The sequence below is a fragment of the Ictidomys tridecemlineatus genome, chromosome 4 (assembly GCF_052094955.1).
Source record: "Ictidomys tridecemlineatus isolate mIctTri1 chromosome 4, mIctTri1.hap1, whole genome shotgun sequence".
Taxonomy (NCBI): Eukaryota; Metazoa; Chordata; class Mammalia; order Rodentia; family Sciuridae; genus Ictidomys; species Ictidomys tridecemlineatus.
In genome coordinates, this window is record NC_135480.1 from 151,377,466 (window position 1) to 151,399,340 (window position 21,875).

The window sequence follows — 21,875 nt, forward strand, 5'->3', positions numbered from 1 at the left end:
GGAGCAACTGTAAAAAGTCATTCTGTGGGCAGCAGGCATCTTTAGAAGACAGAAATTACAGGTGGGGAGGGAGATGGGAAGAGTGGAGGAGGAAGGAAAGCAGGAACACTGACCACGTTCACTGGACCTTAGAGAGTTAAGTGTTACCAGTTCCCATGCACCCGGGCACATTCTCTCCCGTCATGCACCACAGACACCACCGGCAAGCAACGGAAGCCATGGCCAGAGCATTCTCTGCTAAAATAGACCATTAACCAAAAGAAGACCACAATGCAGCTACATTCATTTCATTTGTATTCTTTGTTATTGGTTTAATTAATAGTTTTGTAAGGTGGGTAAAAAGTAAAAAACACACCAACCTTCTCGCAGCTCTGAGGGATGTAGGGGGTTTGATGCAGAACACAATGAAATGAGGAAAGGAGAAAAACAAGGGAAACACAGAGAGAGTAAAAAGGCCATATCAAGGCTTTCAACTGCTACTTGAACATCTTTATTTGCTCTAGTTCATCCTTCCTACCTTATCTGGAAAAGTTAGCAATACCTCATGGACTAACACAGTTATTAGAAACAATAGCTAGCATCATTTTGAAATTTTCCATGGAAGAAGGTATACATGCCTCATGCAGCAAAGGAGGTCACCATTGTGAGAAAAAAGGATCAAAGGGCTTTCAAAGAATTTACAGAAGAAACAGTTTTCTTCATAGTCTCCCCACCCCAGACTCCAGAGCAAAAAGGAGGAGAAAAACATCCCCAGGGAAACAATATTACCTCTAACAAAAATTTCAAAATCAAGCTAGATATTTCCTGAAGGGACTCCCATCCTACAGTCATTTAAAGCCCTCACTCACAATCTTTCCTCCACTCCCACCCCCGCCCATGCCTTTTGTGGCTTCTGAAGGATAGTCCAGGAATAAGAGGTTTCTGGTGGTCAAAAAATTACGGGAACTGGCTTTGAGAACTCCAGGGAAGGACTTCTAAGAGCTCAAACTTGAATCATTTTTTATTAGTATATGAAAAAATACAAATGTATCCCCATAATTCATTCTTGTTTCAAGGTCCAACCAATATTATTATTAAAAAAAAAACAATATGTGTTCCATGGCAATCAGAAGACTGAATTTTTTAGTAAATTTTAATAACTTAAACAAGCATGTGTGTATACATGTGCCTACATACAGAGGCACAGACTACGTGGTTATAATTAAATACTACGTGTTTATAATTAAGACACTATGAAAAGAAGGAAAACAATTGTGCTACTTGCATGTAGCATCATTTTTTAAAGTTGGTTGCTTTATCCTCAGAGCTCGGTAGCAGAGGTCACAAAGACATAAACGCCTCTATGCTTGCAGTTACCCACAGAACTGATTAGTAGCACACCGAGCAATTATTTCAAGGTTTGATAAGGAAACAGAAGAGAAACAACAGGAAAAAAAAAAAAAGTAGAAGAAAAAGGAGAAAAACCTCAAACAAATGCCAAGCACAGTTCAATCAATGCGGTAAAAATAGAAATCAAAATGCAAAAATGCAAATATACTTACAAACCTCAAGCCTCGGGATAGATTATACTCAAGAGTTCTCTCTCTTTTTTTTTTTTTAACAATCAACATATTTCAAGTTTTTAATTCTCTCTCTACTAAAATGCTTCAGCTACCATAACCCTTACCAAATCAGCTTGTTACATACTGACAGAATAATACAGACCCCGTGGGCATCTCAAGTCCCCCTGAGCCTGAAGGAAGAAGCCACGCCAGGGTTGTGGCATTCCTACCTCTGACATATAAATTGGCAGGGGCAGAATAGCGAGTGCCCGCGCTGTTGGTGGCAACACACTCATATTTTCCTTGGTCAGATTCTTCGCTCTGTTCGATCTGAAGGGCTCCTGTGTGGATATAAAATATATTGCCAAAGAGATGGTCAGAGCAAGCTTTTTCAATTCAGAAAGCTAAACCTCTTAACAACATGAAAAGCCCTGCAAAGTGAAGGTCCGCTCAACGTCGATTCAATCTCTTGCTAAGGTGCACAGACAGAAAATGATGCGATGAGAAAAACATATAGAGATTATTTCTTTTTTTACATCATCAACGCTAGCATAAGAAAACAATATCTTTTTTTTTTTCCCAAGCAAGGCTTCTAGTCATAATTAACACTCTCATTTCCTAGACTAATAAAATGAAGATGGGTGAGACTGCTTCAAGGAAGTATGGCTTTTAAATAAAACAAAAGATTAATTTTTGGTTTTGTTTTGTTTCATTTTGGTATCAAAACTGGCGCAAAAGATAGGTACGCTCAAAAAAAACCAGGCTGGGTTTTCAAGAAAGTCTTCTGCCGAAGAAAGCCAAAAATACGCAGCGAGCACAAAAAGGCTGCACAAAGCGAAAAATTAAAATTAGTCATTATCAATTATCAAAATATTACTTAAAGAAACAAAACTCCCTTAAGACATGCAGATTTTTTTAAGAAAAGAAAGACAGTTTGCCACGACTTACAATCATTTTTTTTTTTTAACATTTGCTGAAAAACAAAGAGCAGTTGCATTAGAAGATTTTTAAAAAGTTCAAAAGCACGGCCCAGGCCAGCCAGGAAGAGCCAACCAATCACTGCTTGAGGACCTCAAGACGGATCCCCTAAGACACCCATCAAAATCCACCAGTGGGATTAGCAGTGTGGTGTCACAAAGCCCCAAGAAAAATACAAAACAAGAATTACAAAAGAAACGAACACTGAGTCAAAGTATAAAAAACCAGCAATACCACATACCACCAAGAATACTGAGCACCTTGTTTCCATGGCCTGAAGGACAGAAGATCCAAAAATCCAGAGACGAGTAATCCAAGAAAAAAAGAAGTGGGAAAAAAAGCATTGCTGTCAGACTGGAGGCGGGTGGGAGCAGGTGGAAAGGGGAGTCATTCTTTGACTTTTAAGACATTAAGAGAAAAAAGAGTCGAAGAACAAAAGCAAAAACCTTTTGAAAGATAAAGACAAAAAGCAGATGGTCCAGGCTGTCTTCTGCATGTCTGCCACTGTTCTCCAGACCACCTTGGCTTTGGTCCAGAACAAGAACAGCTAAGGAAGAAAAAAAATGATCTTTTTTTTTCTCCAGTTGGACAAAAAAAAAGGAAAAAGAAGAAAAAAAAGGAAAAAAAAAAGAGAAAAAGAAAAAAAAGAAGAAGAAGAAAAGGAAAAAAAGAGGGACAGATGGTACGCTGTGACTGGTCTGTGGTCTAAAGACCTGGATATGCTTTCTTTGAAGCATATCACAACTTAAATAATCATTTTCATAAAGGAAGAAATGAACAAAACAAAGAGAAAAAGGAAAAGGAAAAGGAGAGCTCACAATATGAGAGTCACGAATCATAACCAAACAGTACAAAGGGAAAAAAAAAATTAAGTTGATGGACATTATTGGAATGACTTTGGAAACCGGACAAAGATGAGAGGGATGAAAGGACAGAAAGAATGAGTAAGATCATTCTGTGAACGTTAGTTCAGCACTCTTACCTCTTATTGGTGTACCACCTGGGTGGATAATATGAATGCAAATAAGATTAGAAAGAAGAAGCATTAGTACGAGAAGAAGGAGGCTAGGGCTGGGGAGAAGAATTAAATTAGATTTACAGAATTAAATAAGGTCTTAAAAGAAACTTGAATTACTCTACTGGTAAAACAGGAATATATTAGATAGTATTATTAGATCATAAAAAGCAAGTTGCATTATACCACAGAGGGCAAGGACCATAATAGGCAGCATTGCCTTTCTCAGAGTTCTTAGGTCTGGGGTCACATAGGGTTAGAACTGTATCTCATAGGCCTCATATCCTTAAGAACAACAAAAAAATAGAACTATACAATATTTTTTAAAGACATAATTTAGGTACATACTGACTAAGCTATTTAAGTATATATATAAATATGCATATATATATACTGTTATAGGAAATACTAAGCACTAACTAGAAACAAACACTGTTGACTGAATATCTTATGCTACTTACTACGTTGCATTTGTGTGAGTAACAACTATTTGTGTACTAATTCATCTTTCTATACAGTGTTCTTACGATAACGGCTCTGTGGAGGTGTGCATGTGCGCGCCACTGTGGAGATCTGGTGTCTACACTGACAGTTAGTAAAATGCATGCCATGCATTTTATTATTAATAATAATAATATTCTGAATATGGAAATTAGTGGGGGGGTGAAGTGCGCTTCAGAACTAAGCACTTACCAATGGATTCTGGAGATTTAAATACGGAGAGAAGAAAGACAGCATAAAAATATTATTATATTCCTTATAATTTGGTACAAATTTTTCAGAGTTAAAGCTTTATTATACTATATCATCTATGTTACATGTGAATAATTAATTCTTTATTTACAATAACAGAATGCTAATCTACACAATTCTGCTGACAACAAGCAAAAGAGGCAGTTAACAAGACGCTTTAACATCACAGGACAGGTCAAAAGCTGAGAATTCTGGGAAGACAGGCAGTTAAACAACTTAGCACTCTATATCCATATTACTACCCATGTCAAAGTAAACACCTTATTTATTAATATATGCCCCCATGAAATTAACTAGGGACAGCTTCTAAAACTTAACAAACTTAGAATTACCTCCACTTTTAATCTACAGAGAGCAAAGGAATAAACTTGGATGCGAATGGGAGAGGGAGATAAAGGATAAGGAGAGAGAGAGAAAACAGTAAAAGCTGGAGTCTACACCAAAAGCAGGCTTCTGTAGATCCAGTCCCTGGAGGGTTCAAAAACCTTGAGTGTGGGCGCACACTACTGTGGCTAATGTGTAGAAAATGCTCGCTCACAGTGATAAAGTATTAATAAAAATCCCCTCCTCTCATCGGTACTTTGAAAAGGACTTTATAAATTAAAAAAAAAAAAAATCCATCCGGTTACTCATAAGAGAACGTCTATGTGATTTATGTATTAGTGAAAAGAAAGCAGATGTGCCCAAACTTTACTAAACTTTGATACTTGGATGAGTTCAAATGTAGAAGACAGCAGAAAATACACTTTAATAAAATTAAATCATTTTAGTGTTTAATATGAACATTTATTTTTTAATGGATATAACCATTGGAACTCCTTGCAAGTTCTGAATGAAGTCCAATGTTGAAATAAATTTCTTTCAAAAGAAAACAGAAAGAAAGAGGAGAATATGGATCCATCGAATACTGCAGGAAAGCAGTAAATTAAAAAAAATTATCAAAAATACAGTCACAGCAGTGAGCAATGTGGATTAAACAGAAGCTGCAAAACACAGAGAGAAGAAAGACTCTGAAACAGGTTATGACATCACACACATGGACAACACATTAAATAACAGAGAAAAAAAGAAGAGGGAGAAAAATCAATACGTCAAAATTAAAAATAATTAAAATAAGATAAAATAAAAAAATAAAGAGAGAGAAAGATTTTTTTAAAAAAAAATTCTCTAGGAGTTACTAGAAACAGTAACAAGACCCTACCTGATCGTAACTGCTTAATACGACCATTGTTGTTGCTTGTGTCGACAGGTAAGAAATCTTTGAACCAAGTGATTTCTGGATCCGGATTACCACTGGCTGCACAGAGCATGGTAGCAGTGCGTGTACGCTCCACCACCTTCAGCTGCGGGCCCATGTCAATGGTAGGAAAGCCCCTGGGAATTTGGTCCTCTGTAAGACAAAAAAGTAACACGAAAACTGCATTAAGAAGTCAAATGTCCAGAATTCAATTTTACCCATAAATCTTCCTTTTTACCTTATTCATTATGTTGAGAACCTAACACAAACCAAGTACCATTACATTGGGACACAGCCATCATCTGTTTCAGAGCAGCAGAGTACACATATGTGAAAGGCCAACACACAAATAGCTGAGACTGTGATACAGATAGAGCTCCCAGTGATTCCTTCAGGAGCACAGACCGAGAAATTACAATATCTTGTGCCTGAGGAAGTCAGTGAGTATCAAGCGGAAGCTCTGATTTCCAATAGTCCTTGAGGAAGAAGTCCGGGTGACCAAGTTGCAAAAAGGAAAAAGGGATTTTAGAGGGAGAGGAATATTTTCACTGAGTAGGTAAGCATAGACTAGTGTGGAAAGTAAATAGAAGTGCATGCCCCCTGCAAACAAGCAGGTTAGCAGGGAGCAAAGTATAAGCTGTCTGTACTCCAAGCTAATTTGTTTCTGACTTAAGTAAAACTAAACACACTTAACCCTCTGGGTCCACTGGTTCAACACTTAAATGTTGCAAGTATTAAACCAGTTGAAGATTCAAAGTGTCTGGAAATAAACTGACTGTACTGAACATGTACATGCCATTTTTCTTGTCATTATCCCCCAAACAATGCAGGATAACTATTTACATATCATTTACATTGTATTATACAGTTACAAGTAACCTAGAAATAATAAAGTATATGTGAGAATGGTGCAAGACTATATGCAAATACCATACCACTTCATACAAGGGACTTGGTCATCCACTGATTTTGCTATTGTAGGGTGTGTATATACGTTGTGTTTTCTGGAATAGATTCCTCTCAGATACTAAGAGACGACGGATATAATGCTCAATCATCAGGTGCAATACAGATGAATTTTTTATAGGAAGTTTTAATTAATCAGAAATTTGTCTAAAAGATATTTAACCAAAGAACAAGTCAACTCCCTACTAATAACACAAAAGTAAACAGGTCCTTTGGAAAGAGAATAGTTTCCTCCATCTCTAAGTACCATTTTCAGTCATTAAAAACTTGAAATTCCTAAACTTTGAATTTCAAACTCATTCGTAGCTGACTTCTCCATATCCACATCAAGTTATTTTAGATCTCTGTTGAGAAATTAAAGTCTACTGAAATTCCCCTGTCATGCTTCACACTGTTAATCTACATTGCCAGTTCTTCCAGTCAGGAATAGAAAGGTATTGAAGAAATTTTGGTTCAATGAAAATTATCTGAAGTAGAATTTAGCCGTTTGTTTGAAGACTATTAGAGAAACATTTTGCCTTCCAGTTGGGATGACTAACAAGAGACCATTATACCCTTGTGACCACCAGTACATTTTCACACGCCAACAATTCTAAAATGACTCAAAATAAACAATTCCAGTGAGCAAAACATTAGAAATAATCGGATGTGGCATCAAACTTCCCCTTGGATATCATCTACAAGCTCCAGCTTGAGTGACAAATCCACAGTTGATTCTGTGAAACTTACTGAGGTTTAGTTACAATTTCTAGTGCAGAAGCCCAACTGTGGTGCCTCCACCATGCTTTCAGACAGCTCTAGGCGCTCTCCTCCTTCTCCTCTTTCTAGTCTGCAGGGGAAATTAAACTTCTGAAAGCTGCCTAACAAACTCCTTTGTTAAATCAGGTCCCACTTTTCTTAGCCTTTCATGGATCACTTCCTCCACAGGAAACTTCTTCTGTCTACACTGAGATTGTCACCACTCCCCAGACAAATCATGTCTGTTGAGTAACTGTGCCTCCACGAAGCCATCCAGATCAAATTGCTTTCATTGTAAAGCTTTTTCCAAACTCCCACATATTTAATCATCTCCTTGTCAAAGATACCACAGCAGTGGGTTCCTAAACCCACTGTCTTGTACTTACCAATTATATCAGGTTATCCCTCCACACCATGAGTTCTTTCATGTCTCATCTGCATTCTAAAGCCCTACCCTCTTGCTAGTCTATATTTGAAGATTTTAAGGTAAACTCCAGTGATTTCTATTTCTACTTGTGAATAAATATATCAAAATGCTTCTGGGCAAACTTTCTCTCTACTATACAGAACTTCTGGTAAAGAGGTGACCAGAAGCATATATTCAAGACTGGAGGGGTTCTGGATGTGAACATTTGATTTGAAGATCCCACCAAAGAAGAAAGTGCTCAAGAAGAGCAAAGTTCAGTGAACAAGTCTAAGTTATTACGCGTGAGAAAACTGATGGGGGTAGTAAGCAAGAAGTATAGTCTGGCCCTTTTGCTCAGCAGTATGGAGGTTAGATATCTTCTGTTAAGCAGTCTGAGCAAGATCAAAAGTTCAGTTTGACATCTAAATTTATTAGAGAATATTTTCCCTTCAGACCAGTTACTTAGGGCCTGGAACTTCAAGTAAGTAAATAAATAAATGTGTGCATGCACATTTATGAGCATGTGTGTATTATATATATTTAACTTCATTGGACGACACATGTTAAGTTGAAAGTTGCAGCTCTTTTAAGAAACCATAACACTGTGTTTACATAAAAGCTTATACATTCTTAGTCAAGCAGAGATCTACAGTGGACAAGTGTCAGAAACAGTGGTTAAGAGTGTAATATCAAGATAATTTTTTTAAGTCTCCAAGGGAAAATTAAAAATTAAAACTGAAATAAGAAGTATCTTGCAAATTAGGCTATGCTAATTTTAATAACCACTTGAATTTCTTCAGTCAGTTCTTTTTGTCTTTAAAAATTCTGCCCATATATTTCCATCTACAGTACAGTTATAATGTTATTTAGGAACAAAAAAAATAGCAGAAACAGCAATAGCTGCTGTACCACACATATTATATTATTAAACACTGAACTTGGCAGCTATTGACACAAAATGTTTCAAAGGATTAAAATAATTTATCTCAAGTGCTCCAAAGTCAACTACATTGCCTTGATCATCTAGAAATGAGGTCTTAGGATTTGTTATTCTTCATTTTTAAAACAACACAGTGAGGTTAAATTTAAAAAAAAAAATCACCTTGGGACTCCTGATTTTTTTTTTTTATTCACCAGGGCACTATATCACCTTCCACCCTTTGTATTTAACTGCTAGTTACATTCACAGCCATGAATATTGTCCTACTAATTGTTGGTTTTCTTCTAAAAGTTCATCTCTCAGAAGAACCAAGTCAACATTTACAGGGCTGATGGGTGGTAAGTGTCAAAAACTTAAAAAAAAATTTTTGAGCCACTCCAAAGCTCCTTCCAAGGAAATCTAGATTCACAAGAAATGAAGTCCTCACCTTTGGGATAGCAGAAAAAACTGACTTATGCCCACCTGAAAGTAGCCTAATGCATTTGCATGACTGTTTTTTTTTTCCTTCTTGACTCAGAGAGAATACTCCCGAGCCTCCTTATATACATAAAGTATACAATAAAGATAATCATTCTTGCATACTAATCAAACAGAGAATGTAAAGAGCATCCTTTTCTTATTTTTAATAAGGGTAATTAAATTCTATCCACCATCCCCCTTTGCACAGAAACTCTTTGAATGCACATTCTTCATTAAATTTTCATGAGAAACATCACAATGTAACAGATTCGAATAGCCAGAGCTGCTACACTTTGACAGTTGTGGCTTGTTTCCAATTTGACTGTCAGGTATTTGGCAATAAATCTCAGTATTCAACATAAAACGAACTGTAGAAATAATGAAATTTCTAATTGGAATGCTTATCTTAGTGGGTGTAGTTTAGAAGATGTTAATTGCCTTTTTTCACCCTCTACATTTATTAGTGATTTATACAAAACTGCCTTGGCTATTGGATGACATCAATTTTGACAGCTTATCAAATGAGTGGTACCAGAAACTTGGGAATCAAATCAATACTCTTAATGCCTTAACACATAAACTTTCACAAGGGGAAAAAGAAGCAGTTATCAAAAATATTAAATTGTCAATGTTTAGTTTTAAACTTTTAGATGAGATGAAAAGAAAAACATTTTGTCCTATTCATTAATGTGCTCATTAAGTTTTAAAGTGCCTTACTTAACACCGTTCCATATTAATATTCAATCATGCAGAATTAGCTACTAATTCATCAACAATTTAAATCAGACTTGACCTTCATGAAGCCATTTGGTCTGTCATTTTGAGAGGCCATTAAAGGGCAGATTACTATGTACTTGTGCTTACTGAATCGTAGACTCATACATATTTTGTTTGGAATGGCAGCTATAATAGAGCAGGAAATATAGCTCATTCTCTGAATATGTTTATGTCTTAATGAAAAATGCTGATAAGAAATTTTTAGTTCTGTTTAAAAAAGAGAAACACGAATGTCAGCATTTCTCAGAATTAACTTTCCACTGCTATTCAACTTGTTAACAATCCCTGACCTGCCCAGGACTTCAAAGGTATCTATGATGAAAATAGCCTGTCTCTGTTTTACAGGAAGCCAGTCCTTAGACATCTGTCAATGATCAAGAAATAGGCTTTGCATAATTTGCTCAATTAAACCACTTTCATTGTTTATGCATGAAGAATATTAGTGATAATACTTTAATTTTTGCTCCAAGTCCACAAACACTGAACCTCTCACATTTGAAAGGAAATCTTGAAACTCTAAATTACCTCTTGAGGCCAGAGTCCTTCTGAGGTAGCCTCTATTATCTCGTTGTCTAATCTTGCTAGGTCTCTTAAAGACCAGACCAGTCCTTGCCCACTGGTCTAACCAATTTAAGGATATCTTCAAGGAAGGATTCTATATTATGGTTCGTGGAAAAATCCAAAATTTATCAGATTTATCACCAATACATTTCCTAGGAAAAATCATGTCAATCAATGGTATGCTTCCTCAAATGCATTATCAAAAGATTTGACAAGTATACCAGAACTTTGGGCAAAAATGGTGGTATAATAAAGTAACATCCAAATCCAAGGGAAAAGATGAGCAGTTTTTTCCTTGGTGAATTTGTCCCTTGAAGTCATTTTTCTAAGTACCATTTTATATGGCTCATCCTTAAAATTACCCAACTGATATTACCAATAAATATTTTATAATCATCAATGTATGTATGAACAAGCTCAGGGGAGGCAGGAGCTTTGTGTATTTCCTTTGTACCTTCCTTGTGTTCAAAAGATACTTACAATAAGGCACATTTAGGATGCTGTGACAATCATTTCAGAGCTCATTCATGAGGCATCTCTGAATTCCCAGTGGGTTTATTCGATGGCACTCATGTTAATGGTTAACCATTCTTTAGTAGTTTTGTGGCTATACATTTGGCTTCTATTTGAGTACCGTTCATCAAATGGGAGAAACTATTTTTAAACCCCTACTTTTTAAAACACCAGGTTAAGAAGTATTAGCCTTATAAATTCACAAAAAGAGATGTTGATGACTTTACTTTTATAGCCTTTAGTTTGATTTAGTCAGCAAACAATTTTCTTCATTCAAGATGTACACTGCATGTGGTTCTTTTAACTTTGTTGCAGCTGCTACTTAAGGATGACATTTAGTTCCTGCTCTTCTTCAAGTTACAGGAGGCCTTCTTGCATATGTTACTACAAATCAAATCAAAACCAGGGCAATGTGACAAAATGTAATGTGTGAACACAATTAAGCCAAAAAAGAGCAAAATGGGATATGTATTTATATTCTAGTGTTAACCTAGAGAAAAATAGAATTCTTGGTGTTCAAACTAATGGAAAAAACAAGTGGATCACCCAGTTGCATATGGAGGCGAACACTGTGGTTCTTCTTTCACAAATAAGAGCAAAGATTTCTAAGGGACTGGATATCATAAGACTTGAGGAATATATGATATCAATTTACAGACAATAAAAGTGACCTTTATTTCCTAATTTGGAAGGTAGAAGAATGGAGGGAAGTTTTTATTAACAAGAAATATGGAAAATGTTGAAATGATAATATGCTGAGTATTTTCTTAAAAGCCCTAGGCCTTAATCCTCACCTGATAGAGAGTTGGTATGTTTTTATATCTAAGAAGACATACAAATTGTCCTAAAATTTTTAAATATATATTGGTTATAAAGAAGGTCAACTGAAGTAGTCAAATAAGATGTTTATAAAATAAGATAATTATAAAGTACTTGTGGAATTTGCAGTATATATTAAAGATAATAATTTGAATTGAAAAAAAAACCCTACAAAAATGTCAATAGATGGCATCATTCATGCTACAAATATTTAGTGTCAGACTGGGCATTGTACTGGGTATGAAGCAGACTGGAGACTCTATGTTGTGATTTCATTCTATCTTCAAACTAATTAGATTCTGTGGCAATAACAATAGTATCCAGCTTACAGACAGGAGGACTGAATGAGAAAATGCATTAAGTGTGCCTAGCAGTGCCTGGCACTAATCTGGCATTCGGGATAATATTAGCATATATGCACTTACTCCATGCCAAGGTCCAGCAGAGGGTCTAAGTAAAACAGAGGCATGTGACTATAGGCCTTAATATAACAAGAGCCACAGCAATAAACTGAAAATTAGAAAACAGTCCATGTAAATCCCAAAAAAGTAGGAGATATCTGGACATTCAAGCGAATTTAGAGAGCAGTGTCCATGCAAAGTAACTTCTTTCAAAGCTCATGAAGGCTCCTGTTTCCCCTGTTTGAATGAGTTTTCAGGGTCCTCAATGACTCAGTATGACCAATAAAGAGAATTCATATTATCTGATGAATTGTCCCTCAAAAGGAATTTTTAAAGGACTAAATATTTGGGATGGCAAAGCTTTGTTTTGAGTGACCAAAAATGCTTAAACCAACTGGTTTTATATATGTCGTGGGAGACATGTCTTGTAGTAATTCAGAGAAGGAGAGCTAAGTATTTATCTCGGGCAGTTGGTCATGTTAAAAAGCCTATATGGCTTTCTCAAATAAAAAGATTTTTTAAAAAGATGAAACCAAGAAACCAAATGCTTTTGGTTATGTTCTTCTAAAAAAAAGTTTTCTTTCCTATTTAGAAACTGAATGCTGGGCAAAAGAATATAAATCAAGAGATACCTGTGTACATCTCTAAAGGTTAACAAAACAGTCCTATTAATTGTCTAGTTGTAAAGAGCAGATTCATAAATATAAGAAAGGAATTAGTTAAGAAAATCATATTGGAAAAATGTAACATTTTATATATTACTAAGTGCTATGATGCCCAGTATCTCTCAAACATAGATATTTGAGGTTTTTTTAAGGGTGGTATCGTTGTTTTTATTTTCTGTGGACATAAAGCAAAGACTCAGTAAAATTAAGTTACTTGTTCCAGACCAGACATACAGTAAATACTAGAGAAAGCCTTTTAGTCCTAAATTTGGTGTATTGTAACTCTATAACCCCAGGTTTCTCTGAGGTAATCTGTGACTAGGAATGGCTACTGTTGTTAAAAGGTAGTAATGACTAGCTATCTTTGGGTGAGCAGAGGAATCAGGGTTTCAGGAACAGGACAGCATAAACATAAGGGTTGGAGCATTTATTTGCTACTTTGTTGAACAGCAATAAGTTTTCAAGTCACTGTCCCATAGAATGAACCACAGTATCAGCCTACAAACAAGAGTCATTTTCTTTGCAGAATACATTCCTTGGAGCCAGGAAAGGACATTTATTATGCTTTTCTTAAAGAACAGAGTGTAAATAAAGCTTTTATTCCCACCATTCCAGATGGCAACTGGGTATAATTTGTACTGTTTGACCTCATGACCATATTATTCAAAAATCAATCTTCCTGCAAGCGAATTGAGAAAGGCACTGAAAACAAAAAAGTAAAAACAAAATAAAAGCTAAATCATGTTTTCAAGCAAAGTTGAGCCACTGGGCTATTATCAAAATGATATGCATGTGAATGAAATAGAAAAAAAAACATAAATAAGGTAATCCTAGGCTAGTGTAATTCAGAAGGAACTTATCTAAACCAGGAGAAAACTGCTCCTTAAGCATTGACATTCCAAATAAAATAATTAATAAAAATCAGTCCCCCAAATGTAATTATGAACAATATGCAATAAAATTTTAGTCTGAGTTCTCTTTGCAAGTTATTGTACATAGGTGGTATGCTTGTGTTAATATGGCTATTCATAAATCAAAGCAGCTTTTATTTTAGAATGAAATGAGTTGATTAATCAGTAAGTAAGGGCAGTTACTAGGTATAAGAGTCTCTAAGAGCATTCTAGAACAAAACTTCATTTTATGAAATAGTCTTCAAATGTTGAAGACTGTTTGTAAGGTACTCTTGGCACAGAAAAAAGCCAAATTGTTTAGAACGAGTGTGTGCAATTATCCCACAAATTGCAAAGTAATGTCTACAGAACACACACCCCAGTTAGATTAAATTATCATTCATCTGAATATGGAAGCGTCCATTTCACATTGTATTAATCAATTAACTCATACTGATATTAGTGTTTTAAAATCAGAAATATTTAGAAAAAAATTTAAAAAGAAAAGGTACCCCTTTCCTCCTATACAGCCTCAATATTATTACTTAAATGTTGACTTAAAGATCCAATATCCAAAAATTAGACTTATATCCCTTAGAATAGTAGAGTTAATCTTATTACAATAACAAAATGTAGTAGTCACTTTCACAAATCATTTTGCAATCAACATATATTTTCTAAAAAGGACATACCATAGTATCCACACTAACATCCATCCAAAAGACTACTTTACTTTGAATAATAAAATATATTAACTACCTTATAGAAACTTCTCTTCAAATCATACTAGGAATTTTATTATATTTAGAAAAAAAAGTAGAGGTGCATTTCAAAATTTTGCTTTTTTTATTTAAGAATAGACCCAGAGAAACATATAGTAAAGATGTAAAGAGAAATTATTTTGCTCCTTTTCTGAATTATTCATTTGCTTTGTAAAAGTTAGGAGACCTAACAAGTTCAAATCAAATAAAACTAAGAAAACCATTCATTCTAGCTGTTTCAATATACTGTGAATGCAAAAAAAAAAAAAAGAAAGAAAAAAAGAAAATCTTCTTGAAACAAATGAATATTAAATAAAAAAGAAAACCAAAATGAAACACGTGGCATTTGATTGAGAATGGAGGTATTATGGTGAACACCTAGTTTTAAATAAATGAGTTTGTGAGTATAAAAATGAATATAATTATAAATAAGTGTCAGGCACTCATTATTTAACTTAACCAAACACATCTTTCCTAGCTAAGTGAACCAAAAGAGCATGGGAAGAGCAATGTTGAGCAGCCATGGTCATTCCTAGGTATCAGATCTTGGTTTCTAATATCACTCTCCAAGAAAACAAAACACCACTCCTTGGAGAAATGACTGATGCCAACCAGCACTAGGACGAGGAAAACACAAGATGTATGTGGAATTATCTTGTGCAAGAAAGTACACAAAAGATCTTAGGGAGAAATTAAAATGACAAAGAAGCCAGAGTGAAGGGCTCTTGCTGGCTAAATGTGGAACCATGTGAACAAATTTTTTTTTGAAATTGACAAAAATAACATACTGTATAAAATAAAAAGTTATGAGTGGATGCTAATACAATCAAAGGAATAAAATGGAAAATTTCAGGAGAGAGGTATTGTTACATAGTCGCAAAGTAATTTCCCACAGGTATTAAATATGAACAAAAAATAAATAGATTTACATTAGGGAAGTCTCACAGAAATAGCCTTTCTCAGGAGTCAACATTAACAACGTTGGTAATGGGATAAGCAAAATTCATGTACTGAGAAAAAAAATATAACATCATTTACAAGTTATTCTTGCAAAAGTGATCCATAAACTATATAAGATCATGAGTAAATATCAGCAAACCCAAATGAGAACATTTTATGAAAAACTGAACTTGATATATTCAAAACTGTCCAGAATAGTCAAAGAAATAACTCTGTCAAATTCTTGACAAAGTATAATTTTGAAAAGATCTTTGGAGGAAAATTAGAGAAACTTGAATTGGGGTGACAGGTGAAACCTCAATTACAATATTTACTTCCTTAGTTAGATTAGCAATATGTTCTTGTTTGTATAAATATAGATTCCGGGATGACAGGCATCATGTCTGCAATTAACTCTCAAATAGGTTATTAATGATAAGTTCTTCCTGTTGTAGGTTCCACCTTTCTATATAACTGGATTGTCTGAAATCATAGACAAGTAATTATAATTAATTTATAGCACCATGAATGAGATTTTATTAGTAATTATAATTAAATTTATAATATTATGAATGATATTTTATAAAATCTTTAGATTTCATTGAAAATCTCAGTTGGATAATGTTTATTCCCAAAACGCTTGAGTGGTTATATGTACTTGGGCATTTTTGTCCCAACTCTGAAAAATATTTCCCCCTAAATTTTATCTGAGTCCCTCTGAATACAATGACTATTTAAATAACATTTCAAGTGTCCTTATAAATTTTATACCAATGACAACAACATCAGAAAATTTTAATTTCTGACAATATGTGAAACCCCATAAAATTATGACTTTCAAATATTTAATTTCCAATACATAACAATGAATAAATTAGAGTGATAATTCAAAAACAGGTTTCAAGTTCATTAGAAGACAATGTAATCAATATTCAAAAAGTAATTTCAGGTTTATGATTTTTATTAAACAAACAAAAAAGAGGTAAATAATTTTCTTTCTCAGTATCAGAAATTTTACCAAAAATATAGGCTTTTTGGTGATCTTCCTTCTAAACAAAATATCAATTTGATTTAAAACTAAGAATAGCTTAAAAAATCTAAATGTTATTTCATATGCCAAGCTTTTGAAAATGTTCAGGAAAAAATCCATAACCCCCAACTCCTAGAACACATATTCTTCCTAGAACACATCAAAGATCCTGCTTGTGCTACCTTGATCATTAATTTCTGGGAGTGATAGACAAGAAGACCCAGCCCAAAATTTGGTGACTCAAGTATTTAAAATTTTTCCAGGTTTTACTCTGAATTGCTTAGTAAAGTTCTCATTGTTCTAAGGGCAAACTGTGGCACATATTTGTTTTATTTGAAGGCAGAAGATGGAGTCTTATGAAAGACATACTGGCACTTTTCTGTTGGAAGTAGCTTAAAAAATAAAAATATCAAATCAAAGGAACTATTCGGGAGTGAAATTGATCAAATTATGTTTTTATGGGTAGACAAATATGCCACAATGAGGCCTATCATTTGGTATAATATGCACTGAAAAAAATCAATAAAACATGAAATATCATACATGAAAATGTTTCACTATGAAGAATAAAAACCACAAAAGTACATCAAGAAACATTTAAAGATAATGTATATTACCCAAGAATGTGTTGTGTGTATATATATGCATATAAACACATACATATAGAAAAATTTCATATCAGTACCAAATAACTTTATATTTATATTACAAAATACAGTCTGAATATAACGCCTAAGTACCACCAAATGAAACTAGTTTACATTTTTATCAGTGTATGTTTTTCCTCAAATTCTTAAGAATCACAAACTGTTAATTTATAAAACAACTCAAAGAAGTCTATAACTGTCATATCCTTTAACAATTTTTGAACTTTGCTCCCTCTCAATATAAACTTACCAATCCAAAAAAAAAATCATAATAGAAAGCAAACATGGTATAAACATATACATTCCATTTTGAAAGATCAAAAATTTTAACATGTTGATCAAGGGAGGTTGGGCTTCTGGAAAATAACTGGACAGAAGAAAAATATCCCAAAAGGGACTGAGTTGACCACCAAAAGATCCATGAAAAAATTCCCATAAAACCTTGCTATTAGACAGAAGAGATACCAAGCTTCCTCATAAATTTTAAAAGCTTCACTTTCTTCTTCAATAGATTAACCCAAACAATTAGAAAAAGATTGAAGATGCACCTGAGGAGATGCACAAAGAATTATGGGTTGTTGTTGTTGTTTTCCTGAAGCAACTGAAAGCAAGGTTTTTAAAGGTAAGTATACTTGTGGTGGCATTTAAGTGTTTACAGACCATGTGTAATGGAAAAAGTATGTGGCTCATCACCAAATTTGCATTTTGAAAAACACCATTTTAACAGCAATGTGAATAATGCATTGGAGGAGGTCAAAAAAAAAAAAAACAGATGATACAATCATGCCATTTAGGAGTTTATAGAGGTATCACCTAGGCAAGAGAAAAGTAAATCAAGACAGTTGTGGAGGTCATGGGGAGAAGCAGGAAAAGTTCAAATAATTTGAAGATTAATTTTACAAGGTTTGAGGGATGTTCTGAAGACAACGAATGAAGGAAAATCTTCAGGGGTGGCTTTCTAAAAACATAATGAATTTGTATGGTATATTTTCAGTCATGGCTTCCTTTTGGGAAGAATGTTATAGATATAAGGAACCTAGGAAACAGACACTATGCCCCCAGGAAGGATGGACGCTTACTAGGAGAGCTGCTTTAGGGCAAACTCCACAACAAGCAAACAGCAAGTATCTACCAAGTGAATACTGATCCACCTTCATCTTTAGGAACAGAGGGTTGGCAGGGTAAGCCATTTGCCCTATGTGCTCTTTTAGGGTAAAGGTAAGAAAGGTCTGCTTCTGTCTACACCTGTGAGCTTAGCAACCTTACTATGGAGATGCTAGGGGTTCCCAGGGCACCAATTCAGAATGGAATGGAGATAGCCATGAACTTGCATCCATTTTCTCCACTGACAACTTAAAGACAGCAGAGCATACCATAGCAGGTTTTCTCAAGCTCAAGAAAAAACTCACACAGTTTTAGACTGTGATAGTCAGTGGGCTCTTGAATAAAAGGAAGAATAATTCGAGTTCTACTCCTATGAAGACACAGCATCAAGAATCTCCTCATAGATAACTTGTGGTTGTCACATTTTAATATATAACATGCCAATTAAACAGATACAAGTTTCCAAGGATAAGATACTCAGAAGGGATGCAATAAGCCTTTCTTTTACATACTGAAAACAACCCAGAGTTGCTCATTTTCTTTCAGTTGTAATAGACTGACATATTGTTATAAATTTAGGAAACATACAGTCTTTAATTCTTAACAAAGTGACAGCAACTTGACAAGAGAAAAAGTTATCTCAGCTTTTAATTCACTGACATTGAAAGCCAACATATCCCAGTGCTGTCCCCACAGCACAAGTGGATGGGTTTTATGTTTGCTGCAAGATTAATGCACCTTCAATTGCTCAGTGATGATGGCTGTGAGGCTGTAAGCGCAAACAGTGTGTGTGTGAACTCACTAAAGGAAGTATGGGCATGTATTCCAGCCACTGATCCTTAAAATAACCATGCTAGCTAAGTGTTTATTGTTATGAAGATAATATACAATACAGTTTTGTAAATTTCCATGATGGAATTCATAGGGCAAATCACAATCAAATGGGCAAATTTCATAGTTTTTCAGGAATTAGCTGAGAAGAACATAAAAGATAATCAAGAATGTTTACCTACTGAGAAAAAGACATTGCCCATTTAGTTTTTCCTGATGTATATCATAGCCCACTCCAGTGCTAGAGACTTGGGCTTGAAATCTCAAACTTCCAGTTACAGAACCTACTGGGTACAACCTATGAAATGATCTGTATGAGTTGAACACATCTGCTCCTTTGGACATAGCAGCTGGATCATATAATAATGCTAGTCTTGTTATTTTTAATTTTCATAAGGAATTTATTTATGCATATCCTCTCCTGAGAAGCCTAATCTACTTTTCTAGATAAGTATAGTTCTTGAAAAAAAAAAAACTCCATGGGATGTTGGCTCCAGGGTGCATTTTAATATGATAAAGATGTAAGAACATTCTAGCACACATACTCATACTTTTTCAATGCTTACTTCTATTGTTGTGAGGGGTAAAGTGCAGGGAGTTAAAAAGACTACACTGTCTACTCTCACCTCTCATGATTTAAGGACAATTTCTTCCTTAATTTTTTTGAGTGTATTTCCTGGCTGTACAGATATTATCTCTTTCAATATTTATATTCTATTTTGTCAAGGGTCTGTTGTTTGTTCAGACATACATTCACATGTTTCTAATCAATTAAGGTTTAGGTACTCTAGTTAACCCATGACAGAGCTATTCAGGGTACTGGGACTCCTGTAACCCTACCAAATTAATGAGAAGAGCTGTTTCTTTATGGATTATTCTTAAAAAGGCAAATGTTCAATGAAAAGTTTCTCACTAAAATCATTTATCTACCATAACACAATGAGATGGTTCTGAGGGAAACTGTCTCATTCAGATAAAATCCATGATATTGGACCTAGAGAAGAGCCCATGATCATAGGCTTCACCACAGTGATTTTTAGAAGGAAAGGGTGTGGCACACCATCTCTACTAAAGTGAGTGTGATGCTTTTTGGTAAATATTCAAAAGTGTTTAACCATGTCTGTATGAATCTACATACACCTCATCTCACTGAGGTACTAAGGTGTCTACTATCAATAGAAACTATCCATAGCAAAAAAATGTTCGAATGACATTTTATAAAGAACTTTTAAGTGGACTGAAGTGGACATTTGCCTATAAATTCTTAATCATATTTCAGGTTTAAGTTATTATGTCTGCACTTTATGGTATAGATTGGTAGTTCTTAAATTTCTCATTATTCCTGTCCAAACAGAAATCTACATGCTTCATACAAACTGTATAAAACTATGAGGCTCATTCTGTCCACCTCAGTGTAAAGGGTATCCGGAGTATCCACACACACACAGCATCAAGATTTTCTTTAGTATTCATGAGATGAACAAACTTGACCTTAAAAAAGACCAGGGATAAAGCCTGAAACTCTTCATTTAACCAACCATGCAGTGTAGCTTTAATGTGTACTTATCAAGAATCCTGATCTCTAACTGAGGACTAAAACATCCTGGCCAGAGAAGCAATGCTTATAAAGAATGAGCTGGAATAATACAGTTCCTCCACATGATATAAAAATAGTCTTGGTTAACTGGAGGGTGAGAGAGCTACACACGAGAGCTGCTTTCTTCCTGAAGAATGTGCTTGACTGAATTATGTTTTAATGTAATTCTACCAATTGACCTGAGGGACTTTAGTAAGTGACTGTCCTCTGAAGTTACAAAGTGCGCATCAGATGCAGAGAATATTCACCACATGACAATGTCTTCACTTTGAAAAACTATGACAGAAATCTTTTCCCCCTGTTTTTAGTCTCAGGGAAACTGAAGACTTTTCTGAAGAGCTGATTTCTTATTTTATGGACGTAGCACATTATGAGTCATGGGTTTCCTCTTTCTCATTCCCATAGCAGGTAAGAAATTTCGAGCTCAGAGTTTGCTCTTTCTAGAGAACATTCAGAATTCCCTGGCTCAGCCTGTGTTCCCCTTTCATTCCTAACATCAGCTCGTATTGCTGTGATACTTTTCTGCTCCAACATCGTGTCATTTCATCTTGTCATACTGAGCATTTCTCTGTGAAGGTTCTTACACCTCTGAAGTAAGAATACACACCAACACAGGGAGATTGTGAATCCAATCTTTTAAAATATCTAACAAAAGTGATGATCCATGAGAAGTTGACATCTCCTTAGACTGTGGTTTGTCCCCACCAAAACTTGTATTGAGGGTTAATTCCCTACTGAAACAAAATTGATAGCTCATGAATACTTAAGGAGGTAGGGCCTAGAGGAAGGTGATTAACAATTCAATGTGCTTTTTACAAAACTGGATCACTTCTTATGAGTAGGTGCTATAAAGTGAGGACACCCATGTGTTTGGCATCTTCTGTAATGTGACCACATGTCTTTTCAGTTATCCAGCATGTTGTGATATAGCCAGGGATGTGCATGGTATTTGAACTTTACAGCCATCAGAACTATAAGCCACATAAACATCTTTTCTTTATAAATGACCTAGCCTCAGGAGTTTGGTTATAGCAACCCAAAATAAATTAAATACCATCCAAATGAATCAATCCACATTTCCTTTAACAGTCTATAAGAAATGTTAAAGATGCCTACAGTTATGATATCCCCAAAAAAATTCATTAAAGTGAGCTTGGATGAGAGGTCACCAAAAAACCTTGATTTCATGAAATGTACTTGAATGGAGAAGTAAAGGAAGAAAGGGATGGAGAGAATGAAGAAAGATCAGGGTTACGAGAGATGAATTTTATTTCTATTTCAGGAAAATCACTCTAATTAATATATCA

The 21,875-nt window shown here is 34.8% G+C and overlaps 1 protein-coding gene across 50 annotated transcripts in view; it reads right to left on the bottom strand.

Annotated features, from left to right (window-relative positions):
• The window catches only part of Ptprd (protein tyrosine phosphatase receptor type D), a 2,128,582-nt gene that overhangs the window by 184,355 nt on the left and 1,922,352 nt on the right, over positions 1-21,875 (bottom strand). For 26 of the 50 annotated variants that reach the window (XM_040285790.2, XM_040285762.2, XM_040285761.2 and 23 more), the window contains 5 exons: positions 5,489-5,677; positions 4,228-4,236; positions 3,502-3,519; positions 1,772-1,882; positions 360-371 (listed from right to left, as the gene is read on the bottom strand). In XM_040285790.2, coding sequence (XP_040141724.1) covers positions 360-371; positions 1,772-1,882; positions 3,502-3,519; positions 4,228-4,236; positions 5,489-5,677 — 339 coding nt within the window. The remainder of the gene's footprint in view (positions 1-359; positions 372-1,771; positions 1,883-3,501; positions 3,520-4,227; positions 4,237-5,488; positions 5,678-21,875) is intronic. The other 24 variants (XM_078047625.1, XM_040285773.2, XM_040285781.2 and 21 more) reach the window with 5 other exon arrangements.